Here is a 25,549-nt window from a genome sequence, read left to right on the forward strand (position 1 = left end):
AAAATAAAGGTGCCATTCTCAATTCAGTGGTGGGCAGCCCCTGTGCCCACGGCCAAAGCTCTGGAAGGTTCTGGGCCCACTCAGAATTCCATCTGAATGTCAAATATCTGCAATGTGGCTGCAAGACCCAGCAAACACCCTCTTCCCCAAGTGCTGATTTCATATTGGAAAATGAACAATTTAAATAAATGTTTCATTAACGTGGTTTTTCCTGCTTGATGCTAATGTACTTAGAGTAATTTGTTTTTCCAGGTTCTCTTCCATAGGATCATTTCATGCAATCCTCCCCAGGACAATCTGAAACTCTTTGTGTCCCTAACAGACAATCCAGAGAACCTAGAAACCAACCAAACAACCAAACCACCAAACAAATAAGCAAAAACCCTTCTGCTAAAAAGCTATCGAGACCCATTTGTTCTGGAACACAGATCACATACAACGCAGAACAGGACAGACCATCCTGACCACGTTGGTGGCCCTGGGTTTGTACCAACAGCAACACGGCATCCTTCAGCAGGCACTACGGGTCCCAGAGAGACAAGTGGGAGAGGTGGGTTATTCAGGAAGAATGTGAGTATGTAACATTTTGTTTTGAGCCCCTAGAAGGCTTGTTCCCACTCTGCTTTGCTTATCTGTACATGGATTCTTGCTGTGTGCTGACTCCAAACCCCAAAAATTTCAAGGATATTTCTAACATCCTTTATTAATAGAAGCTCTTAAGAATTTCATAGCATAATGCTCAGATACACTCTCCAAACATGCAAAAGCAGGTACCCTATAAGGGTTTGTTCCCCCAACCCTGTGAGACACAGGGGATCATGTCAACATGGGGAGCAGGCTGGACGGCACACCATTAAGACATCATCTTTTGGGGGGATCCAGCCACATCAGAATGGCTCTGTGTGTGCCATCATGCTGGAAGCGGGATTTTGATTCGGTTCTATCATACATGGCGAACGAAATTAAAACCAACAAAGAGGTGAAGCACTTGAACGGTGCACTCTGCGGAACTTGCTGGATGCCAGGAGCCATGTGTGTGGCAGGAAGCAGAAGACCGATTAAAGAGTATGTAAATGACTCTGGTGGCGTTGGCACTCCAGGCTCTGCCATCTAGGAGCCACAAGGCCCTGGATAAGTGACTTTATTCTGAGCTTCATCTCCTGCTTGTAAAATAAAGCCATGACAACGAGAAAACAGAAACAGTACGAGCAGCAGGGCGACACCGGCTACCCTCTACTGAGCATTCACGACTCACGACGTAGCAGGTGCCGTGGAAAGCACCCTATAAACACTTGTTAAGCACCATCTCCCTTACTCCTGAGGACCCCTTCGAGGGAGAGATGCTTAACTCCAGTTCATGGAGAAGGCTCAGGGTTCAGTGACCAGCCCAAGGTCACCGAGCTAGAGTGAGTTCAAACCAAGTCTTTCTGACCAGTGTGTTCATTGGAGATCGTAACTCCAACGACTGCCACAAAAGGTGTGAGATGATAGGTATATATATATATATATATATATGATAGGTATATATATATATATATATACACACATATATATGCAAAATGCTCTGAATGCACCACAAGAACATCAGTCATTGGTAATGCCCGTCCCTTCCAGCATTCGGATTGGCCTCATTGACCTCTGGGCACCCAGCTCCTGGCGGCCTCTCCTTCCCCCAGATGGGGACCCAACAATCCAAAGGTGGTAGGGAAAGAGGCCATCCCCCGGGGGCACTTACTTTCTCAGAACAGCTATCTCGTTCTCTATGCTGCTTTCCTTGCCCTTCAGCGCCTTCTTAGGGATGCACTTCACCGCAAAGAGTCTTCCACTGGCCTTCTCTTCAGCCAAGACCACTTCAGAAAATGCCCCGCTGTGAACAAAGAAGGAGAAAAAGAAGCGGCTTAGATTCAGGAGTTCCACAGGGTTCCCCGGTGGCTCCTCCAATCCTGTTACCAAGGTTGAAGGAATAATAACAACAATGGCCAGCATTACTGCTACTTTTTTAGCCAGCATCACTCCCTACTGGCTCATGCAAACAAGTACACACACGCAAAGATGCCCTCGTGCAAAGGGCCACGGGGATGTCCACCTGGGTTGGAGCCGCTCCCACCACCACCTGCCACCCTGCAGAACAATGCAGTGGCAGTCGCCTCGGAGCAAACAGGGATGCTCCCAGAATGGTTCCTGCAGAGAAAGCTCACGTCCATCTCAGTAGCCAGCACCCCACCCCCAAGTCAACGAGAAAGTAATGCTCGAATTTCTAGATTCCTCACAGGTCCCTTCATTCCAAGAAAATTTCGGAGCCCATTGCAAACATTAATTAATTCTCACTGACAGGTAAGGGTGTAACTGAAATGTGAGTTGATGCGACACATGGTATCGACATGGGGCTAATTTATTGGTCAGGACACTCAAGTTGTTTTTCAATACAAACAAAGGCATACATGATGCCCTGAGTGGGGGAGACTATTCTGCCTGAAAATGTGAATTGAACTCTGCAAAGGCAGAACAACACACTGAAAATACAACCAGGACATTTGGGGTCAGAGAGCTCATTTCTCCAGAGAAGACCCCTGTGGTCAGCAAGCCCCAGAGCCAGCGCCTCAGTGGCCGCCATGTTCCCCACCCCGTCACCTCCTCTATCTGCCAGCAGGCAGGGCCTGGGTCCCATGCTCGGCCTGGGGGGCAGAACGTCCCTAAGGACTGAAACAGAAGTAGGGTCCTCCATTGCCCACTCCAGGCCCCAGGAACTTGGGCTCTGTGCACACGGGCTAAGGAAAATCCACGGTCCACTGAGTCATTCCCTGTCTCTAGACTTCAAGGAGCAACTCTTCTTTCCTCAGAGAGATACTACACATGGCTTCTACACAGTTATAATTAGAGACAAACCCTCCTGCATCAAAAGAAACCACTAGAAGGACCAAGGTCATCCCAATACCGGAGCCTCAGGGTCTCTGTTCTTCAGTCAACATCAAAGAGATGCTCAAGCAAGGAAAACATACTTTTCTCTTCCTCTCTTTACCCATGTGACAAGGGTACATCTTCATCACAGACCAAAGAAAATACAAATATATATATTTTAAAATCCCTTCCAGTGAGAGGAATTCACTCTGCTTAGTGCAATTAACAGTGAGTCTTCAGACAACGCTCCTTCTGGAACATAAACTCGAGAGAAAAAGTTCAGCTACCTTCATGTCTATATCTAATTATATAAACCTGAGGGGCACAAGATCGGCTTTCCACCAAAGAACCAAATGGAAAATATCAGAACAAAGATCTTCTGCCCAAATCCACAAATCACTGGTCGCGTGCCTTGCGTGCCTCACAGACACAGAAACCTTCTAGAACCAACCAGAACAACAATTATGAAACATAAATACAAAAAACCTACAACAGATTTCTCACAGAGGGATAAATGGAATCAGACATTCACGGCCAACAGATTTCGCCCAGTGAAACCAATTCTTGGCAACTTGAGGGAATCCCCTGAGCCCAACTGTCTCTCCTCCTCACCCCTGTCTCTGGGATTGACTGACAGGGATCCACTTTACAGCAAGGGCTCTTAGGTGGACAAAACCATGGACAATTATGCTCTGCTCCCTTTCCCTACCCTCCAGAAGGTAGAACAAGAACTATGTTAGAGATGAGAAAAATCAGGGAGGAAAGACCAGGATTCTAGCACCACGGGTAATCTTAAACCAGGGATTCCATGCATTTGTTTTCGGTTTCCCTATGTGCCATTTGAGTCCTTGGTGCTGATGACACCACAGTGGTTTCTCTCCTGAGTCTGTTGGGCTGAGCGCATCTATTTTCCAGAGAGGAGAGAAGCCCTTTAGTGGCAGTGACCAAGCTGCCAGAGTTTGGTCTGAGACCTGCTAGACTTCTCGGCTGCCCCCTGCCCTGCTCTGCACCCACCATGCTCCTTCCTCTTCAGAATCTGCATGGAGAGTAACAGACTACGGCCAACACGGAAGAGGTACTAGCTATCAAGAGCTTGTAAGAGAAAACACCTCCTTATTCTGTTGATCATTCCCTCCCTGGAAAACAGAGTGGGAAGTGAGGTTTCTGTGTATGAACTGACCTGGACCCATGACAGAAGGAGGGGACTAAGGTCTCCATGGGAGCCAGTGCTGGTGGGATGCTGCAGGAAGCTGAGGTCAAGGTGAGGCAGTAATGCTCCTGGATCGAGGGCTCTCTGTCTTTGTCCCTGACTTCAGGAGGGATGGACTTATCTGCAACCCTGGATGAGGGCAGGACAGTGGGACATAAATACGTAAGGGGCTTCACAAGCTAAGCTTGACCACAAGTTACCTGTGAAAGGACACAAGGCAGGCCCCGATGGCCAAGGATGCCCGCCATGACTCCAGGAGTCTCCATCCACAGTTCCCCCGTGGAGTCACAAAGCCAAGGCTACAGTCCCATTCTCTCAGGCTGAAATTCAGTCTGCAATCCCATGTCTGGGCATGCTACCAAAAGAATCGATAGCAGGGACTCAAACAGGTATTTGTGCCCCCATGCTCATAGCTGCATTATTCACAACAGCCGAAAGGTGGGAACGACCCAGATATGCATCAATGGATGAATGGATAAAAAAATGTGGCCTATCCATATAATGGACTATTATTCAGCCATACCAGAGAATGGAATTTTGGCACCTGCTACAAGACGGATGAACCCTGAAGACATGACACGAAATGAAATAGGCCAGAATCAAAAGGACAAATACTGTACGATTCCACTTATACGAAGTACCCAGGGTGGTCAAATGCATATATAGAAAGAGGAATGGTGGTTGCCAGATTTGGGGGAGCAGAGAATGGGGAGTCAGTGTTTAATGGAGACAGGGTTTCTATATGGGAAGATAAACAACGTCTGCAGATGGCTGGTGGTGATGGTTACACAAGAGTGTGAATTGACTTAATGCCACTGAACCTACTGAACCATGCTTACAAATGGTTAAAGGGATACATTTTATATTATGTATGTTTTACCATAAGAAAAAATTAAAAGTCTGCCTGGTTCTACTCACTGGCATTACCTGGGGATGGACGCGCTGAAAAAATTCAATAAACCTTTTCTCTCACTACCTTCCTGAAGGAGAAAGAAATGAGTAACAGCAGGGGTCGTATACCACTTGGCACTCACAAAGCACTTTGGTGTTTATCAGCTAATCCAATTCTTGCCGCAACCCCAGAAAGTGTACAGGGCGTGTGACTGTCACCTCCGTTTTGCAGATAAAGAAGTCGGGGCTCAGTCACACAGGTAGTAAGGTTCAGAAAAGGAAGTTTAGGTTTCCTAACCCCTCCGAGGTCCTTTCCCACACACTACGCTGGGCTGAAGCATGCTGTTGGCAGGGAGCCTGGCTCTCAAACACGGAAGGTGACAGCTGTGGAGGGTCACCGTGCCTCTGGGTGAGCTGCCAACCCTCCCCAAGCATGCAAATCCACCTCCTCGCCTCCTTATTTAGCCAAACAATGTGCATTTACCTTCTTCAGCTTTCCAAAGACAAAACTCTCTGGTCTTCTTAAGCGATACAAGATTAGCATAAATTGTTATTGTTCCTGCAATAAGCAGAAATCACTTGAAGGCACTTCCCCCTATTGCAGGAAAGCTAATTAAAAACATCAGAAGCAGAAACACATGAATGAAGAGTTTGGGCACTTTCAATGTAATTACACAACAAAGAAGTGTGTGTCTGGGCTGGGGCAGGGTGGGGCGGGAGAGGGGGAAGGAGAGAGGGGGAGGCAGGCTGGGAGGCGGCTGGTGGCAGGAAGGAAGATGGCAAGAACAATGATCTGAGAGTCCATAAAGGTTTCAGACAACCCAATGAAATAAATTCCTAGGAACACAAGCAGGGACAGAGAGTTACAGAGTTTTAGAAATACAGAGGTCAAAGGAGGCTCCCCCCCCATCAGCTGCCCATTTAAAACGGAACGGTAGAGACTTCCAGCCAGACTGTGCACACCTGCATCTTGGAATGCAGTCTGCTTCTGCCTGGCACCCAGGCCCCCCCGGCCCCGGTCTCTGCAGTCTGACTCCCCCAACCCCAACCGCCACTGTTTGCCTGGAACCAGGTGGTCTGGGCCCTAGGGGAGGGGCCGTCTCCCAACAGCTCAATCAATGGCACCTTCTTGCTGCTCATCCTACTGGTTTCTTGTATGGCCTCCTTCCTAAAACTCACTTCTTCTTGGATTTACAACACAGTTCTCACCTTTTACCTCCTGTCCATTGTGTCTCCACCTCCACCTGCTCCTCTTCCCCCCATCAAACGTCAATGCTCCCCCAGGCTGCATCCTCGGCTCTCCCTTCATCCTATTCTGCACCTGCCCCCTGGAAAATCAGTTGTCTCCAGTTTCCACCCCCCAACTCCTCATGGCCCCCTAACCTTCATCTAAATGTTAATCTCGTTCATGTGCAATCTCATCTTTCCAGCTGCTTACGAGGGCCTTCTGGCTGAATCTCCCGACCAGCCTCTGAAGAGCCCCATAAACAAAGTAAAAAACAATATTTTTTTATTAATTTTTTTAAATTTTATTTTATTATGTTACGTGGCTAAAATTAACAAGTCAGGAAACGACAGATGTTGGCGAGGATGCGGAGAAAGGAGAACCCTCCTACGCTGTTGGTGGGAATGCAAGCTGGTGCAGTCACTCTGGAAAACAGTATGGAGGTTCCTCAAAAAGTTGAAAATAGAGCTACCATATGATCCAGCAATTGCACTACTGGGTATTTACCCCAAAGATACAAATGTAGGGATCTGAAGGGGTACATGCACCCTGATGTTTATAGCAGCAATGTCCACAATAGCCAAACTATGGAAAGAGCCAAGATGTCCATCAACAGATGGATGGATAAAGAAGATGTTGTGTATATATACAATGGAATATTATGCAGCCATCAAAAAAAAACCCGAAATCTTGCCATTTGCAACGAGATGGATGGAACTAGAGGGTGTTATGCTAAGTGAAATAAGTCAATCAGAGAAAGACAATTATCCTATGATCTCACTGATATGAGGAATTCTTAATCTCAGGAAACAAACTGAGGGTTGCTGGAGTGGTGGGGGTGGGGGGTGGAAGGGATGGGGTGGCTGGGTGGTAAGCGCTGTGAATTGTGTAAAAAACAGTATTTTTATCCCCAAAGTTCCTCCTCTGTTCTCTCTCTCATTTCTACCAGTTCAATAACACAGCCTAGAAACCTATCTACTTCACTCCTCCCTGTCTCCTCTCCTTCACCAAGTGTGCTCGGGTCTCCCCTAAAGACTCCCAGATGCCCATCTGTTCCAACCCTATATACCACTGCACTGGCTCAAGTTCTGGTCATTTCACTCCGTACTATTTCCAGGACTCTGTCCTGGCCCCTCCGCCCCCAGCAAGCCTGGCCCCCACCTGCTTTCTTCTGCCTGCTCCCAGCATTACTTTTCTAAAGAAAAGATCTAGTTATGTTGCTGCCTTATCTAAAACCCTGAGGTTTCATGTCTCCGAGATAAAGTGGAAACTCCTTCGCAAGGGATCTCTGGCGCTCAAAGCTCTCCTCAACCTGACCCCAGCTTTGCAGACTCATCCACTCTAGAGCCAACTTCCCCAACACAAACATACCCCTCATACACATACACATACACATCACCTCCACCCCACCACATCAGTCAACTGGCTGTACTCCTGGCCTTGCTTCAAGTCTTGCCCACCTTCCCACTTCCTTCAACACCATTCCTTTCTCTTTCTGCTTGGCAAAATTCCATTTATATTTTAAAGGCCCCAGCTGGTATATTCCCCTCTCTTTGAAGGCTTTCTCAATTGCTTTCCCACCCAGACAGAATGAGGCCCTCATTCTGAGACTTGTACGCTTGGCTTATACCTACATCACCCCACTGACACCTCCCACTGTGGTCCTTTATGTACTTGCCTCCGTGACAGCAAGCATCCCAAGCCACTCTCTTTCTGTGTCTCCATACCTAACAATCCTGGCACCAACTGGTGCCCAAGGCAGTTCTGCTGATCACCATCACTTGAGGCTCTCCTCTCTTTCTCCACCTAGTTTTTACATCTCCCCGGTGCTGTAGACCCACAAAATAAATGACCTTCCACTCCATGTTGAAGAAAATGATACGGTCTCTGGGCGCCTGGGTGGCTCAGTCGGTTAAGCGACTGCCTTCAGCTCGGGTCATGATCCTGGAGTCCCGGGATCGAGTCCCACATCAGGACTCCCTGCTCAGCAGGGAGTCTGCTTCTCCCTCTGACCTTCCCCCTCTCATGTGCTCTCTCTCTCTCTCTCATTCTCGCTCTCTCAAATAAATAAATAAATAAAATCTTTAAAAAAAAAAAAAGAAAATGATATGGTCCGTTTCCTCCTTCACAAAGTGTTCCTCCACATTTCTATGCAAGTGTAGGCAGAAAGAACCTCAAAGGTTTCTCTTAAAGCATAAAAACTCTTTGAGTCTTCCTGGATATATTTTAAACCACACATTTGTGTGCCTGAACACATAAGTAATATTCTCCAGCTGAAGAATCCTGAGATCATGGTTTGTCCTGACTAGTAAAAATATTAAATTTGTGACATTGTGATATGACATTTCTCCCCATAAACCTTCATCCTGGTTAAATAAGCCGAATTTGGGAGGAAAGAGGAGAGGGCAGATTTTTAGATGGTTGAAAGGACTTTGGAAAAGCATGTTCATGGGAGAAATAAAAATCCCAGTGTTTTAAAGGTTGCATTTCTTCGAGTTGTAACAACATATTTATTTGATTTTTAAAGAACACTAACATTCCATTAAAAAAAAAAACACCAATTTTCCATCTAAATTAAATCTCTGTGACAAATTATTGAAAGGTCAAACAAAAAGTTATTCTTGAAATGCTACATATTTTCAGCTCCTGAAGATAAGCTGTACAAATTACAAAAATTTAATCCTTCCCCTTTCTCTTCCACATTTCAAAGAAAATCAAATCTCATCACCTGGAGGCAGCTTACTCTGATTGTAAGCCAGGCACCCAGGAGGAAATAAACAATGTTTTGCTAGCTGAATTTCTAAGACTCAGGGAAATGTCACATTTTCTATATTGACTAAAGAATTCTAAACAACTGCTTCTGCTTTTAACTTCATAAACAATGGCTCTGAAAAAGGCTGTTTCTTTTTGCTTTATCTAGTCAGCTGTGAGAAGGCAATCCCAATGTTTTAATGGTGGATCATCAATGCCCTAGACTATGCATGCTAGAAAGTGACCCCTGAGGGGATGTACCCAGTCCTCCTGGAGGGAAATGATTCCAACTCCAACTGACCAAGGGAAGGGCAACAACATTAAGGGGGCTGGGCTCTGGGAATTCCTTACATTCCTGAGTTTACTGAAAATCAGCATTTAATGGTTTTGTGAACTACAGATAGACATTCACCTGCCCTTTGTGAAAAAAAAAAATTCCTAGAGCCATTCAGAGCACCTTTCCTCCAGATCTGCTTCTATATACAGTAGACCCCCTGTCCCCAGGTTCACTTCCCACAGTCAACCAAGGCCTGGAAGCAGATGATTCTCCTTCTGACGATAGGTAGCCTCATGCTTTGTCACAATGCCTACATCATTCACCTACTTCATCGCATCATGGAGGCATTTTATCATCTCGCTCCATCACAAGAAGAAGGGTGAGTATAGCACAAGAAGATATTTTGAGAGAGACTATACTCGTAACTTTCATTACAATATATTGTTATAATTGTTCTATTTTATTGTTCCTGTTGACTAATCCCTTACTGTGCCTAATTTATAAATTAAAATTTATCACAGGTATGCATGTATAGGAAAAAACATAGTATTTGGACATTCAGTATTACCTGTGATTTCAGGCATCCACTGGGGGGCCCCCATGGATAAGGGGGACCAGAACTCAGAGCTAAGGCACGCCCAGAGCTATGCTGGCTAATCTACCTACTCACTACCAATTATTACCATAAAAAGCAAAAATAACAATCTATGAATTCTGCTTTCCCAATTTCCAATGATCTTTAACCTGAAGTTGTTAAGAACACATACCAGATAGTATTTAAAAAGGGTACTTCATGTGCTGGCTGCTTTAAGTGCATATAATTTCAAAATAAATCCTTTTCTCATACAAAAGCAATTTAATCACAAGAGGGACAAACATTTAACCTCCAACAACCTACAGTGACTTGCACATTTTAGATGTTCTACCAACGTCCATCAAATTGAACTGGTGACACCTTAAAGAGACAGATGCCCCTGATTTTCACCAAGAATCAGGAATTCCAGAGCTGTCTCTTTGATTCACAACAGTACACGAAACCAATCGTTCGGTAAAATTATACCCATCCCAAATTAGACCAAGAAATAATCAGATGGTGCTGAAATGATCTGCCCTATTAGCTTAGAGTCAGCTATTACTGGATCATTGCCTTCTCATTCTTTTTAGTCATTCTACATACAAATCAGATTGATTGTGTTATTAACTGTATTAACACAATCATCTCTGGCCTATGACCTATGACCATGACTGCCAGGCAACTGGGCAGAGAGACGTTATGGCCTTGGGCCATAAATTAAAATGTTCTTTTCCACTAAGATTACTCTTTCCCCAGTGTTAGGCCAGGACAATATTAAGGGCTGAAGGAGGAAAAAAATGAGGAAAAAAAAAAAACTTCCCAGTGAAAAATGAAGTTGGTGATCCTTGGCTTTAGAGCATCTAAGCACTAGACGGGTGCCTCTTAGACCTATTGTTCCAGACCAGAATCAATTCTTAAAATAAGAAAACCTGTCTGCTAACTCTAACAATAATCTTACTGACCCCAGAGGATCCAAACAGATAAAAACAGTAGTGGAGTCAGATGGTCTAAGCAACTCTCCAGACAGAAATGAGACAATTTCAGAAGTGGCATTAACTCTTTCTGGTCACATCTTCGGTCTAAAATCTCGACTAACTCACACGCCACTGATGACATTTTGTAGTGCTAATTCAGCCCACTGACCTCAAGAAATCCATGCCCAGGCGGAAAAACACAGCAAACAAAGCAAAAAAAAAAAAAAAAGGCAAAAAGATAAGTTTTGCCTTCACACGCTTCAAGAATAAATATGCACACATGAAAATTTGTATCCCATTTAGACAGAACATCTATTCATTAAAGTATGCCTTCTAAAAGCTCTACTTGGCAATTACACTGAAAGCCATATGTTAGTTTATGTTAATGCTTGAGCTAAAAGTATCAAAATCCCATTTCTTAAAAAAATAATCCATAAGTCAGGCCCTTATTAATTTGGACCCATGCCTCACCAACCAGTTCAAATTAGAGACCTATCCTTAACTTTAGGAGGTTATGCATACAAATAGGGAGGCTCCTACTGAAAATAGCTCTTCTTTTTCACTCCAAAATCCCATTTTCCTCTTCAACTTGGTAAATCCTACAATGACTAGCAAGTTTCCCTAATAGCTTCAAGAACCATGATGAAACGTTCTTAAATATTCAGACGATTAGCCTGATTTCTGCCCAGATCAATTCCCATTCTGAATACGTCCCTGTGTCTACAGCCACTGGAACTGTTGGGGTTATGACAATGCTTGTCATGGGGGAAGGCATCAAAATGCCAGCAATAGTCATTGCGTGTGACATCTCTGGTTTCTTGAGGTTTTTCTGCAGCACTAAATCTATACTGTTAACTGCTGCACTGATCCAAATGCAGAAGATAAATAAATTCCAAATGAATGCATATTGCCATATTTGAAGGCACCAGCTTCATTTAATAACCCAACTTTTCCCCCTTGGCTTCTCTGACAGGGCCTCACATTTTATCTCTGTCCTTTTCCAGTCACTTGTGAAAGGTTGATATGGAGCCTGACTATGTCAGTCATTTTTCCTTAGCTCACCAACAGGGAGCATTAATGGGAGGCCTGTTCGGGGAGGCGGGGACAGGACACAAGATTCAGTTCTTCTGGGATTAAAGTCTCCTATAGCCACAGCTAAAAAGCTAGCAACACTGAAAGGCATAGAAAGTGTCCGTGTGGGCCATATATGCATTTGTTGCAAGGGTATACTTCACTTGCATGATACGGGTTAAAGGGGTTCAGGACAGGCCCCCCACCCCACCCAAAATGTGCCACTTTGGCATGCGGATTATTTTGAGCTGAAGGCACTTCACACCCTGCAGGCTCAAGAGAAACTTCTGTCCCTCCCTTAACCACATGGAAGAATCTAAATTGGGGGTCTTTCCCAGAATGAAGTTTATTAACAGAGATAAATTTGATCTGAGTGACCCATCTATATGGCAGGGCAAACATCTACTTACCAAACACCTTCTCCTCTTATTGCCCTGGGAAGTGCGTCCTTTTCCTCTGAGGTCCCGGGCCCCTACCCCCTTCTCCTAAGTTCAGAATGACATACACACCTCATTTTGCCTGTCTTTGGAATTCCCATGTCTATGTGGATTCTCTGTATGTACACCTATTAAATTTGATTTTTGCAGTGAAAAAAAATATTATTCTCTCCTATTACTCTGTCTCATATTAATCTGATTCTTAGTCCAGCTAGAAGGGCCTTTGAGGGGACAGGAAATCTTGTTCCTCAACGAGGTAAGGACTTGGATGAAACTGGAACTCCCATTATATTCTCCATCTTTCTTTGTCAACTGTGCAGACCTGTCAGGTGGTACATCTCCTTGTGTCTACACGGATCTCCCGTTTGACAAAGATTCTCCCTACAGAAGTGGCTCTTCAGAGTGGCCCTCTTTCTCACTCCCATCTATTATGGTAAGGAGATCAGAACTAGAAGGTATTCATGTCCTCCTCCCGTGACCGCTACAAAGATCCAATGTCCTCCTAATGCCAAATACATATTTCTTTATAGGGGCCGGAGGACATCATCATCAAATGGTGGGCACTACCTTAACAGCTAAGCTGGGGGAGCTATTTTAAGATAATCCCATCTGGCCCACCCTCACATGGCCATTCCTACTCCTTGGGACCCTCTGGAAAGCTCTGATTTTAAGCACTCTTTTATATCTATTTTAATGCTGGTTAAGGGCAGATGGATCAACAGGTGACTTGAAGGAAAAGTCTTTCAAGTTCCATGCCAGCCAAACTCACATATCAATATCCTTTCTAATTAGTTTTTCAAGATCCCACATTAAAAAAAAAGAGTCTTATTAGTATAATAATTACTACATTAGGGGTGCCTGGGTGGTTCAGTTGGTTAAGCATCCAACTCTTGATCTCAGCTCAGGTCTTGATCTCATGGTCATGAGTTCAAGCCCCACATTGGGCTCCAAAAAGTAATGATAATAACAATTACTACATTAAAGGGACATTTGGTTATATCTACATAAAAAAGAGGAGGTCTATCAATAATCTGTTTAAAAAAAAAATCAAAAGTTTGAGGGGCGCCTGGCTGGCTCAGTTGGGTGGAGCATGTGACTCTTGATCCCAGGGGCATGAGAGTTCCAGCCCCATACTGGGTGCAGAGATTACTTAAAAATAAAATCTTAAGGGGCACCTGGGTGGCTCAGTTGGTTAAGCATCTGTATTCAGCTCAGGTCATGATCCCAGGGTCCTCGGATTGAGCCCCACAATGGGCTCCCTGCTCAGTGGATACTCTGCATCTCCCTCTCCCCCTGCTTGTGCTCTCTCTCTCTCACTCTCTCTGTCAAATAAATAAATAAAAATCTTTAAAAATAATAATAAATAAAATAAAATCTTTTAAAAAATCAAAAGTTTGAAATAGCAAATCACTGGAAATATTCAAAATATCTATAATAGGGGACTGGTTAAGTAAATTACAATCTAAAAATATAATGAAGTACTATGCAGCCATTTAAAATAATTAAACAGATTGATGTGTGCTGATATAGAATTATCCCTAAGATATATTGTTAAGTGAAAAAAATGAAGGTGTAGAGCAAAGCGTCCATTATGTTCCCCTTTGCACCCACACCACACACACACACACACACACACACACACACAATCTCTAGAAAGAGACGAAGCAAGTTATACTTGCCTCTAGGAAGAGGCTTAAGAATGAGGAGAGTTACTTTTTATCCATTTTACTATGTATGTGCACTATTTTTCCATTAAAAGTTATTTAATGAAGTACAGAAAATTTTAGAAAAGGACAGTGAGAGCTATCAGTAATCATCTATGCAAAATGACTATCCAGCTAATTAAAGCCTCTTAGGTCCAACTAGTTATACCCTACTGATGAAATGTCCCCATTATATGGTGAAGTTTACCCTTTGTGATATCTGGATATCTAAATAGGACTGGTATTCACTGGTATGAATCAGCCTTGTATACTTGGTTCACAATTAGCCTGAACACCTTCACCAATGAAAATATTTTTTAAAAAGGTGGAGGGGTGTCAAGGAACTTTTCTTCGTAGAGATCATTCATATATAACATCAGGGAACTCATTCGTGGGGAAGGGGGAACTTGACTCGGGCCCTGAAGGATGACTATGTTTCAACAGGCAAAAACATCAGGGAAGAAGAAGGAAGTCAAGAAAGGTGGGTTGACAGAAGGAGAACATGATTCAGAGCCAGTGCCCTCAATAGGGCAGATCATAAACACACGAGGGGATTGTGGGATTGAGCAATGGTTTTTTATGCAGAGCATATTGCTAGGAACAAACTGTATGTGTGCATGTGTAAAACTATAAAACATATCATTGGTGTTCACAGACTCAGACAGAATAATGGCCCCCTAAACATATCCATGTCCTAATCCCTGGGATCTGTGAATGTTAGCTTACATGGCAAAAGGGACTCTGCAGCTGTGATTAGATGAAGGGTCTTAAAATGGGGCTATGATACTGGATAAGCCAGGTGGCCCAATGTAATCACAAGGGTCCTTACAAGAGGGAGGCCGGAAGATCAGAATCAGAGGAGATGGGATGCTAGAAGCAGTAGTCGGAGTGATGCTGTTGCAGAAGGAGGATGTGAGTGAAGGAATGCTGGCAATTTCTAGAAGCTTAAAAAGGTTAAGAACAGGTTCTCCCTAGACCCCCTAGAAGGGACACAGTCCTGTCAACATGTTTACTTTAGCCTGCAAGACCCACTTCTGGACTTCTGCTTGCAACCATAAGATAAATTTGTGTAGTCTTAGTCCACCAGGTCTGTGGCAATTTGTTATAGCAGCAATAAGGAACTAATACAAATACATATCTGTATTATTAGTATTTATCCTTATTTTACAGATGAGGAAACTGACCTCATCAAGGTTCAAGAACTTGTCCAAATCTCAAAGCCGGTGCCTGGAGGTACCAGGACTCAAACCCAGGTGTGAGGGGTTGATGGAATGCTGCCCTTGGAAAAGTAGCTTGAGACACACCAGGGACAAAAATCAGATGGGAGAGTGTCACTTAGCACAGCAGGTAGTAACAAGGCATGAAGTTTGGGACAAATGAAGGAAATGAACAGAGCTAATATGTGGTATTCTCAAACACGTCATAGGCCACTGTGATCTTTTACATCATTTGAACAGAAAGAGGTAAGTGTCCTCCCTAACAAAGTGATATGGCTTTTCTATGTAAGAAATTCATTTATGGCAAACACTGTCTCTACTTCCACTGAGTAATATAAAACATGCTTTCTATATTTTCGACATGAAAATTCTCTTCTCTTTCTTCTTACTTTAGGAAGTGATTACTCCAGGGGCGCCTGGGTGGCTCAGCCGTTAAGCGTCTGCCTTCGGCTCGGGTCATGATCCCAGAGTCCTGGGATCGAGCCCCACATCGGGCTCCCTGCTCTGCGGGAAGCCTGCTTCTCCCTCTCCCACTCCCTCTGCTTGTGTTCCCTCTCTCGCTGTGTCTCTCTCTGTCAAATAAATAAAATCTTAAAAAAAAAAAAAAAAGGAAGTGATTACTCCATAATTGGCTGAATCTCCCTACACTAACCGATGAAATGCCCTGCACATCTTTTCAAAACTGAGCTATATTTTGGACAGTTCCATAAACAAGGTTGTAGACAGAACTTGGTCAAGATGCAAGTTATTCTGTCCTTTCCTTGTATGTATAGAGTTGCACCATGGGGAACAATTCCCTTTGTCAGGAAGATAGGTTATTATGCAAAGAATGAAGCTTCCCTAATCTAGATAATCACCACCATCATCATCATCCCCATCACCACCACCACCACCACCACCATCATCATCATCATCATCCCCATCATCATCACCATCAACACCACCATCACCATCATCATTATCACCACCATGACCACCACCATCATCAACATCTACACTGTTTATTAAAGCCTTATTAGAAGCATATTTTGAAAACTATATGCCAATAATTTTCTAATTCTACCAATAACCCTGCATGATAACATTATGCCTACTTTACACCTGAGAAAACTTAAGTTCTCAAAGAGGTTAAAAATTTTACTAATGAGATAATAAACTGATGTTCTAACCCTGGCTTGTTGTGAGAATCATGCTTTTTCATTTTTAAACCATGCCACCTCTTCAGGTATAGTTAATTTCATAATTCAGCAAAAGTAATGAGTGAATAGGGTGCAGAGGGGGGTTTTTTGCTATATTTTGCCCCCAAAAAGAATGTCCAAATTCTCGCCCACTATGTCAACAGCAATCTGGGCTCTGATGGGTAAAATCATTGAAATTTTCTTAACCAGAGAACCCTCTGGCTAATAACTTTGGCTTCTTTCTAAGTTTCTGACAGTGTTTGCCCATTTCAACCCCAAGGACTGAAGACAGAAGGTTCTCTTGCCTCTGATTTCCAGGTACCCACGCTCTTCATTAAAGGAGAGTGGAAGAATTTTCAATTTGAACTTTCTGTTCATGTTCCTAATCCACTCCTCACTGTTTTAGAATGAGGCCCCCTCCTTATTGTCTTTACATCTTAAAATGCTACATAATAATTTTTATTCTTTTCAAAAATACAAAAACTCAGTAGACTCAAGATTGACCCTTACATTTCCCCACCTGCTAAGTCCTCTTTCTAAACTGCCCACACATTTCATTATGCATCTCCTGATTAATAGAGCGGACTTAATCTTCAAGCACAATTGACAAGTTCTCCCATGTCCTAAAACACGATCCCATTAATACTGTCCCAGCTGAAAGAAAAGTTCATTCGTCCACAGGCATTAGTGACTTGGTACAAAGATTTATTCACCATTCAATCCCGCACAACACAAACTACCAACCAATTTGTTGTGAGGTGCTGATTACGACACTACTTCTAGATGAAAATAATAAGTCTGCCTAGTGGCCACCCACAAAAACTAAAGATCATTCCCCGAGATACCACTGCACACAAAATGGAGGCCAGACGTGTAGGGATATTGTTCTCTGGGCTTTTCTCCTGACCTGGCCATGGAAGTTACGACACATCACAGAGATGATGGAAATGAATGCACGGGCTGATCCACCTCTACCAGCCCTTGGCAAGTCTCAAGTGGTAAGAATAGTGCCCTGAATGCTCTGACCCCTGCAGAGGCCACCAGCCCCAGGCACAGGCTGCTTGGCTTCTTCAGTTAGGGCAGAGAAACATGCGGGCATAGCTGTTCATCTGTCTCTCTCCCCGTGCCAGGCAGAAGGCACTCATTCAAAACTCCCTGGCTCTCCTTCCTTGACCCTACACCCGTTGAGGGTCGCATTGCTCTGAGATTTATGAGCTTCCCCGGGGCGGGTGATTTGAGGGGTTCCAAAAGGCTTGCTTGCCCAGAGACATCTCCCCACACTGGCCCACTGAGGAGCTTGAGCCACTTCTCTGGGTTAAGGGACCTACCTAGGAACATCTCCCCCCCAAAGCCCAAGTGTGTTTCCTGGGAGCCACATGAGCACCGGTTCAGCAATAAGCCTTAATGACAGTGACAACGATCTGTAGTTTAACCACTAGTTAGCTCCGGCCCCGGGAAGACGGACTCCCTTTCACAGAAACCTGGATGACAAGCTGGTGCCAACCACGATATGTGGCACGGTCCCCTTGCACCGCTTCCCGCAGGTGGTGAGGCACAGTGGCAAGGTCCGCTGACCCTGCCGCCGCCTCGGGGAGCAGGTAACGTGTCCGTGAGCTGGCAGGGAGTACAGAGCACTCTGAGATAGCAGGTCCTGGGGAGGCGGAGGGGGATGGAACGCACGTCCTGCCCCCAGGAAGCTCCCACACCAGGGAGAGGGAAGCAGCCTGTAAACATATACGTGCCTGGTGTTGGTAAGAACTAGAAACAAAGATAAAGCAGGGGGAGAAAAAGACAAAGTGTGCATTCACGGACCGGGTGGCCAGGGCAGGCGTCCGTGCTGAGAATGGAACAGCACAAGGAAGGGATCACAGGCACATCCAGAAGACTTCCAGGATGGGGACGCGCACACAAGGGGCCCCACCAGATGGAAGAAGAGCAGGCAGCCAGGCTGCACGCAGCTGTGTGAAGGGGCGAGCAGGCAGGATCATGAGATCCAGGAACAGCATTTGCGCCCGTGGGCCACAGCAAGGGTTTGGTGGGGTTTGGAGTATCTTTCCTGAAAGATTTCAATCCGCTGGTTGTGGGACACATTTTTGTTCCCTGTGAGAGCTTTAAAAAAGCACCAAGACTCAGGCCAGCATCATTTTAGCCAAAGTAACTCCTATTCTCATCCCTAAAAAGTAGAATTGAGACCGATGTAGTGGAAGTTCCTCAAGAAGCTGAGAAGGCCCTCTGTTCTAGCCTGAGTGATCTTAGGAAGCTGCTGAAATGCACCCTCTTTTTGCCTCCGTTTTGCCACCTGCAAGACGGAGATGGTGCCCCGCCTTCCGCCCCAGGCGAGAGCTGCAAAGGAGCATGCCAGGCAGGTTCTCCCACCCACGGTGAGCGCAGGCTCGAACCCCTGGGGCTCCGCCTCCCACACTCGTCTGTGTGCGTCTTCTGCTCCGCGCTGGCTGCATGGAGAATTATAATGCTATTCTGCATCTCATCACTAATCTGCCGGACGCCTAGCAACTGCTCTGCACCTCCTCAGGCCCTTCCTGGAACTGGCACTTCATCCTCATAATGGCAAAAGTCATTTCACATATCTAGCAACAAAAGGAGGCTATGGAAATTTATCGAAACCACACACACACACACACACACACACACACACAAATATAACACTAAAATGATTTAACTTCTTTTTTTCATTTGCCACACACTTTAATGCTTCTGAAAAGTACGCTTAAAAATAGACACTGGAGCCACAAATTGTCTTCACCATTAAATCAGATCCACCTCCCCAGCAGCAGCAAAATGAACCCCTTTCTCACTGCTTCTCCTCTAAGGAAAAAAAAATCTGCCTTCTCCTCTAAGGAAAAAAAAATCTGCCTTCTCCTCTAAGGAAAAAAAATCACTGTGTCTCAACCCTCGCAAATGGCAGGAGCTGAAGAGATCATCGGTCAGTCTCCAGGATGCTCCAGTCCTGGCATCTTTCCTGAGGGTAAATATCAGGGACAATTACAATGGCCTTGTTTCTTTATTTGGTTTTTAAACAAAAATACCAGTCCAGGTCTCCCTACCAAGTGTGAGCAGCCACCAGCTGGCCACCCTCTCTCTCTGTGAGCTTCACAGTACTTGAACAGAAGAGATCAAAGTGGAAATTTTTAAATGGAAAAGATGAGAACACATGTCGCATCCTTGTTCCTCAGCAGAGCATTTGATACAGCACCTAGGCAAATGATATTTGGTAAATGAGTTTGGATGCCTTCGCCATGCTGTAATAACATACCTAGAAAACCTGGGTTCTCTAAAGACGTTGCTGAAATTTCCAAGTAAAAGCTACAATAAAAATGCTGGAAATGTTTTAGGAGACAAGAATTAGAAGGTATGCATAAGTTAACGCCACAAGTTAAAGATGCAAATGTCCTAAGTTAAGGACACCAAGCCCAAAAATTATGTTGGAAAAGAGAAAATAGTCAAGTCTTTCCAATAAGAAATTGGGGCATAGCAAAAGATACTGTAAGCGAAGTATAATGACTAACAGGCTGGGATGGGGGTGGAGGGATAATTGCAACCAGGAGGACACAGAGTTAATATCCCAGTGACAACAAGGGCTTGCTTCCCACTGAGGCTGCCACACACACACAACTCCAGGGGGTACTGTTCACAGAAACCATGCCCAGCAGAGATGCCCCGGTCCCACAGTTCAGTGTGGGCAAGGATACAATCACATAGTTCACAGGATGGCCAATGAACATATGAACTGATGCCCAACCTTACTAGTAGCCCCAGAAATGCTAAATAAAATCTCAACAGGACGCCTTCCTTCCCATCAGGTTGGGGGAAAAGGTCAATTTACATGGGAAATTTGCTGCCTGGAAATCACCATAACATTTTTGGAAATGGATCTGGCTGTGCCTGTTCACCTGCATCTTAGGAAACCTAATCTATAGAAATAAACACATGATATAACAATGTATGTGTAAAATGCTTATTGCAGCACTATTAGAAATGGAAAATAAGGAAAACATTATGAATGGCCAGTAATGGTGGAATAGTTCATCCATACCATGGAATATTACATGGCTAATGAAAAGAGTTAGAGCTACATGTATTTATCTAAAGGGATGCAATATCCCAATTAATCTAGAGGGAGGTAACTATCCCAAACGACAAAAGTAAGCTATGTTATAGCCATTCAGCGGAATACTCTAGCAGTTAAATTAAGTGATGAGATCTACATGAATCAACAGGGATAAATCTCCAAAACATAATAATAGGTGAGCAAAAGCAGGTTACTAAGAGAGACCTACAGGATCGATTCCACTTAGGTCTCTCTATAAAACGCACACACATACACACCAATAATCCTAAGGCCCTACACTGCTAAGACATACGGTATAGACATATGTAGTAAAAGTCTGAAGACACATAATAAGAATGCACAGCAGCTTCAGGTATAGATTGACTCTGGAGAGGAAGAGAATGGGATGTGTATCCATAACTGGTTGCTATAAACTGGTTGCTATAGCTGTAACATTTTTGAGGGAGAAAGCTGCAGCAAATACGGCAAAATGTTAATCAACATTTGCTCAATCTGGGTGGTGACTACATAGTAATCTGTTCATTTATTTCTCTCTACTTCTTGGTAAATTTGAAGATTTCATGATTTTTAAAAAATTTAACCCAAGGCAGAACAGCACAGTGGGGGTAAGTGAGACCATATACCTCAATGGGGCTGTTGTAAGGATTAAATAGAAAGATTACATACTCACTCCTTAGTGTGATCAGGAAATACTAATTATTTTGATGAGGCAACAGGCCCTAAAACAAAAATATTCACAAAACATTTTAAGAACTTGGAGAAAAGACCAAAACTTGCCTGGCCAAAACCGAGCACTGAACCTTTGCAAAGCAAGGGCATGTGAGTAACCTTATAGGAGTAGGAATTTTCTAGAGTGAACTTCAACCTAGGAAAGAGAGGGCCCTGTCCAGATTCAGATCACACAATGGACACCGTTAGCACACAACCACGGAAGTCAGGTGGTCCTTCGAATGGCCTCTGGATGTTGGCCGGACAGTGTCAGCTTGAACTATTTAACTCCTGGTCTCATTATTTCTTTGAACTGACTTCATCAAGGACTTCTTGGCCATTCCCATGAGGATACATCACTTACGAGGGCACAGTTAACCACTACCAATGATGGAAGAGGAGAATAAAGTCCCTGCTTTCACGTGGTTAGAGAACAAAAACCAAGACCCAGGAAGCACTGAACAAAGAGAAACAAGTCACTGTAGAATCCAGAGCTAAATCTGGCAGGATGGACAAGAAGTTGGAGAATGGAGAATATGGCGAGGGCTGGTGTCACCACACAGACTCGGAAGGGAGGAGGCCCGACCTGGGGGAACAGGAACAGGAAGAATACCCATGGGAAAAAATGAGTGGGAGCTGCAGCTGAGACTGTTGCTCATTCCACGGGACTCAGTGTGTCTCAATGTTTTTCCCAGTAACAGAGTCCTGGCAGTACTGGGGCAGCACTCCGCCCAGCGGCTGGCTGTTCCCTGAATCCATTCCCCTCTGATCACAGGCACAGAACGAGATGCTAGGTATTAGCCTTTCAGGGATGTGTGGCCATGTGACTGAGTTCTGGCCAATGGAGCAGGAGCAGATGACGTGGGCCCTTCCAGGTTGGCCCAGAAACACCTCCCACACACGACCCTCCATTCTTGCTCACGACATGTCCATTCAGTGCAAGGACTCAGGTCCTAGAGGAGAGGCAGGGAGCCTGGGTCTCTCAGTCCCCAGGTGGGAGGCCTACTGGCAACAAGGGACAACTTTATTTTTCTCCAATAAGAGAAAAATGAAGGCCTATCATGGGAAGGCACTACATTCAGAGGTTTATTTGTTACAACAGCTAACCTTACTCTCATACACCAGACTGCAAAGTTACATTTCTGAACTTCCCTTTCAGCTAGAGGTAGCCGAGATTAAAGCCAAAGTCACTGTGTGAGGCTTACAAAGGAACTCTTTTAAAAGAGAACTGATTTGTCCCTTGCTCTTTCTTTTCTTCTAGAATAAGGTCATGATGGCTGAATCTCCGGTGGTCAGCTTGTGACTGTGAGGATAGAAGTTCCTTGCTTGTGGTTATGGCATAGAAAAATCGAAAGAACCTAGGCTCCTCATGTCTTCATAGAACCACCATATCAGCCCTGGATTATCTATTTTTTAAATTCTTTTACCTGAGATAACAAATGCATGACCTGTTCGTGCCGTGTTAATACAAACTGCATTTCTATTAGCCAAATTCTCTTCCTTATTAATAAGATGGTCGTAAGAACCACCCAGTTAGAGTGGAGGTTCTCTGTCACACTGAAGAGTCAGTGGCAGGAAAGGTGGATCACGACAATGATCCAGAGCCATTAAAATAATGGTAACATAGACTAAAGAAGCATGGAAACCCATATCCAGAAAGCAGAGCACAAAAAAAGAACATGGTGGTCATAGAGTAAACACAACTGGAAGTTTATGACATGAAAATCAGGCTTTAAAAAGATAAACTCATAATTAGTCAGTCTATGAGGGCATTGTGCATGCCATTATAGAATGATGACCAGGAGATGGCATGAGGAGCGGTGCCTGAGACACTTCCTTCCATTCAAATGATCTCACAACCAGACAAACAATGCAAGAGGGAGATGGTTCAGAACAGTGATGCATTCAAAAAGACCAGTCATGAAAATAAAATGAGAAGAATTAAACATGACTCTTTGGGCCAAGTGATCAATCTTTAGCTATAGAACGAATGAATGAATGAAGACAACATGTAGTTTTTAAAAGCCTAAAAAACAAAAGAAAAAGGGCAAGATGCCCAATCAAATTAAGAAAAGGAAACCCAATTATGAATGGAAAACAAAGATTTTTTTTTTCCATCCTAGGAATGATTTAATTGCTCAATAACCTGCCCAGGGAGAGCATGGTCAAGTGGAAGTGGCCAGCTAGCCTGGCCAAAGCTCTCCACCAGGTAGTATTTGGAATATCCTTTATTGGGAAGAGTTGGATTAGGTCCCTGTTGGAATTGAACTGAGAGTGTGCTCAGATTCCTAGATTATAAATCTTTGTAACTAGAGGTGGAAAATCTCCATTACTTGATTAGCAATCCCCTGGCCTCTGTAACAATACCCAAATTCATCATTTAACAGTTATTTGCTGCATCAACCACCCATGAGGAAAACAGCAAAAGTCATTTTTCAGTTTGTGACGGACCCAGATAGAACATTATGAGAATATTATTGCTAGGAAACAGAGAAAGGGAAAGCAATGTCAGGTGACAGCAATTTTGAGTCTTGTTTCTCATTTATAATTACTCTGCATTCTCTAATTTATCACTTCAGCATGGAAGATGAATCTTGAACAAGTGCCCCCCGCCATGCTATTCTGTGCAAGACGGGTTTTGTTTTGTTTTCTCAATTCTGACGATTCCCTGTAGCTCCCCCCCCCACCAACTCCCCGCTCCACGGCGGTGCACAATGATAGACACTGTAGTCATTATGTTTATCATTAATAACTTGGTTCTAAATGATTGGACTTTGCCCACAGACAATACATTTAAACAAATGTGACGCATACAGATGAGGAAGGGCCAGGGCACGAGGAACCTTCTGATGTTGGTAATTTCCATGTCTCCGACAACCACAAGGCAGAAAGGAGAATGGATGCACCCGGGGCAGGTTTCTGGGTAAAGCCTTGTTTTGTGCCTGACCGGGTCCCTAATGTACATACTTCTGAAAACCAAAACCAAAACAAGTACCGGCGGTTCATCATCAAATCGTGATCGTCTCACCACTAATGTCCAAAGCAAGAATGCTGATGTTGATGTCAACTTCATGTAGCTTCCACCCATTTTATTTGCCACAGGGGAAGCCTCACATTTAGGGTCCTTTAAAGCCTGTGTAAGAGGGAGATCATTCCCTTCCTTGGAATTGCGATCAGCAGTATGTGCTTATGTATATTAAGGTACACTACCCAGCTTGACAGATCATGACCAGTTGGCTAGATACCTTTTTCATAAGTGTGCAAGAGAAAATTCTCATTCACGTTGTTCCCATTTCCCAAGCCCTACCTCCATGAGGCACATGACGATGGATCTTCCTTCATCTTCAGTGTAATAGAGGGGAAAACATATCTATTCCTGTCCATATTTAATCATACTCATCCTGAAAGGCTCATGAGTACTCAGCCCTAGAGGAAAATCTATAAAATATATATTGGTTTAAGGGCTTTCTTCATGACTTTGCACAGCACTCATATTTTAAAATTGCGTTTGCTGAAAGGATGTCCTTTCTTGCTCAGCAACAATGAGCAAAATTTATAAGTGACCTCTGTCCACCACACTAAGGAATACCTAGCTCTCTGTCGTTCATCTCTCACAAACCTGGAAAACAGACCAGCAGATCCATTAAAATAAATACTCATGAACACTGGCCCTCTAGAACATTTTATATCATCTAAATCAAACAAACTATGGCAAACATAAATTATGCAATCAGGAAACAAAGGCACATAACTAAGGTGATCCTTTGTCTCAGTTTGCCCAGGACAGTCCCAGTATAATTACTACTAGTACCCACCTCCCTTCACTCAGAAAAAGTATCCCAACTGGGACAAAACATTACATGGTAATTACATGTGTGATTAGTATATGGTAAATACTCATAGGTAGGAAGTCCTCAGTAAAGAAATGTGAATGACTCTTGACCCAAGTGTGTCACTGTGCTTGGGCAAGTTACCTATCATCTCTGAGCATCCATTTCCTCATACAAAAGACATGGGGATTATAACAGCTATTTGGAAGGTTTATTTTAAACATCAGAGATGGGTCCTGCAGAGCACCTGGGACATCTGTGTTCTACAAATGGAGCTACGAAGATGGTAATGAAGATGAGGATTTCATCACTTTTGCTCTCTAGAACTGTTTCCTATCTATAACAACTAACAGTCGTGTATCATTTTACCTTTTACGAGATGCTTTCCAATACATCACGGTATGCGATTTATAACATTTGGAGGTAAACTTAGACCTTGTGAGTCTCTTCCAAATCTAATCACCTATGATTCTATTATTCCCAAATACACTGGCTAGAAATGTACTGCACCATCC

At 44.0% G+C, this 25,549-nt stretch overlaps 1 protein-coding gene across 2 annotated transcripts in view; it reads right to left on the reverse strand.

Annotated features, from left to right (window-relative positions):
- Window positions 1-25,549, reverse strand: part of CAMK1D (calcium/calmodulin dependent protein kinase ID) — a 421,612-nt gene that overhangs the window by 264,886 nt on the left and 131,177 nt on the right. The window contains exons 1-2 of one of the 2 annotated variants that reach the window (XM_021696803.2): window positions 4,079-4,132; window positions 1,736-1,867 (exon numbers count right to left, since the gene is read on the reverse strand). In XM_021696803.2, the coding sequence (XP_021552478.1) occupies window positions 1,736-1,867; window positions 4,079-4,116 (170 nt within the window). In that variant the 5' untranslated portion in view covers window positions 4,117-4,132. Of the gene's footprint in view, window positions 1-1,735; window positions 1,868-4,078; window positions 4,133-25,549 lie in introns of those variants that run through there. The other variant, XM_021696802.2, reaches the window with a different exon arrangement.

The sequence above is a fragment of the Neomonachus schauinslandi genome, chromosome 5 (genome assembly GCF_002201575.2).
Source record: "Neomonachus schauinslandi chromosome 5, ASM220157v2, whole genome shotgun sequence".
Classification (NCBI taxonomy): Eukaryota; Metazoa; Chordata; class Mammalia; order Carnivora; family Phocidae; genus Neomonachus; species Neomonachus schauinslandi.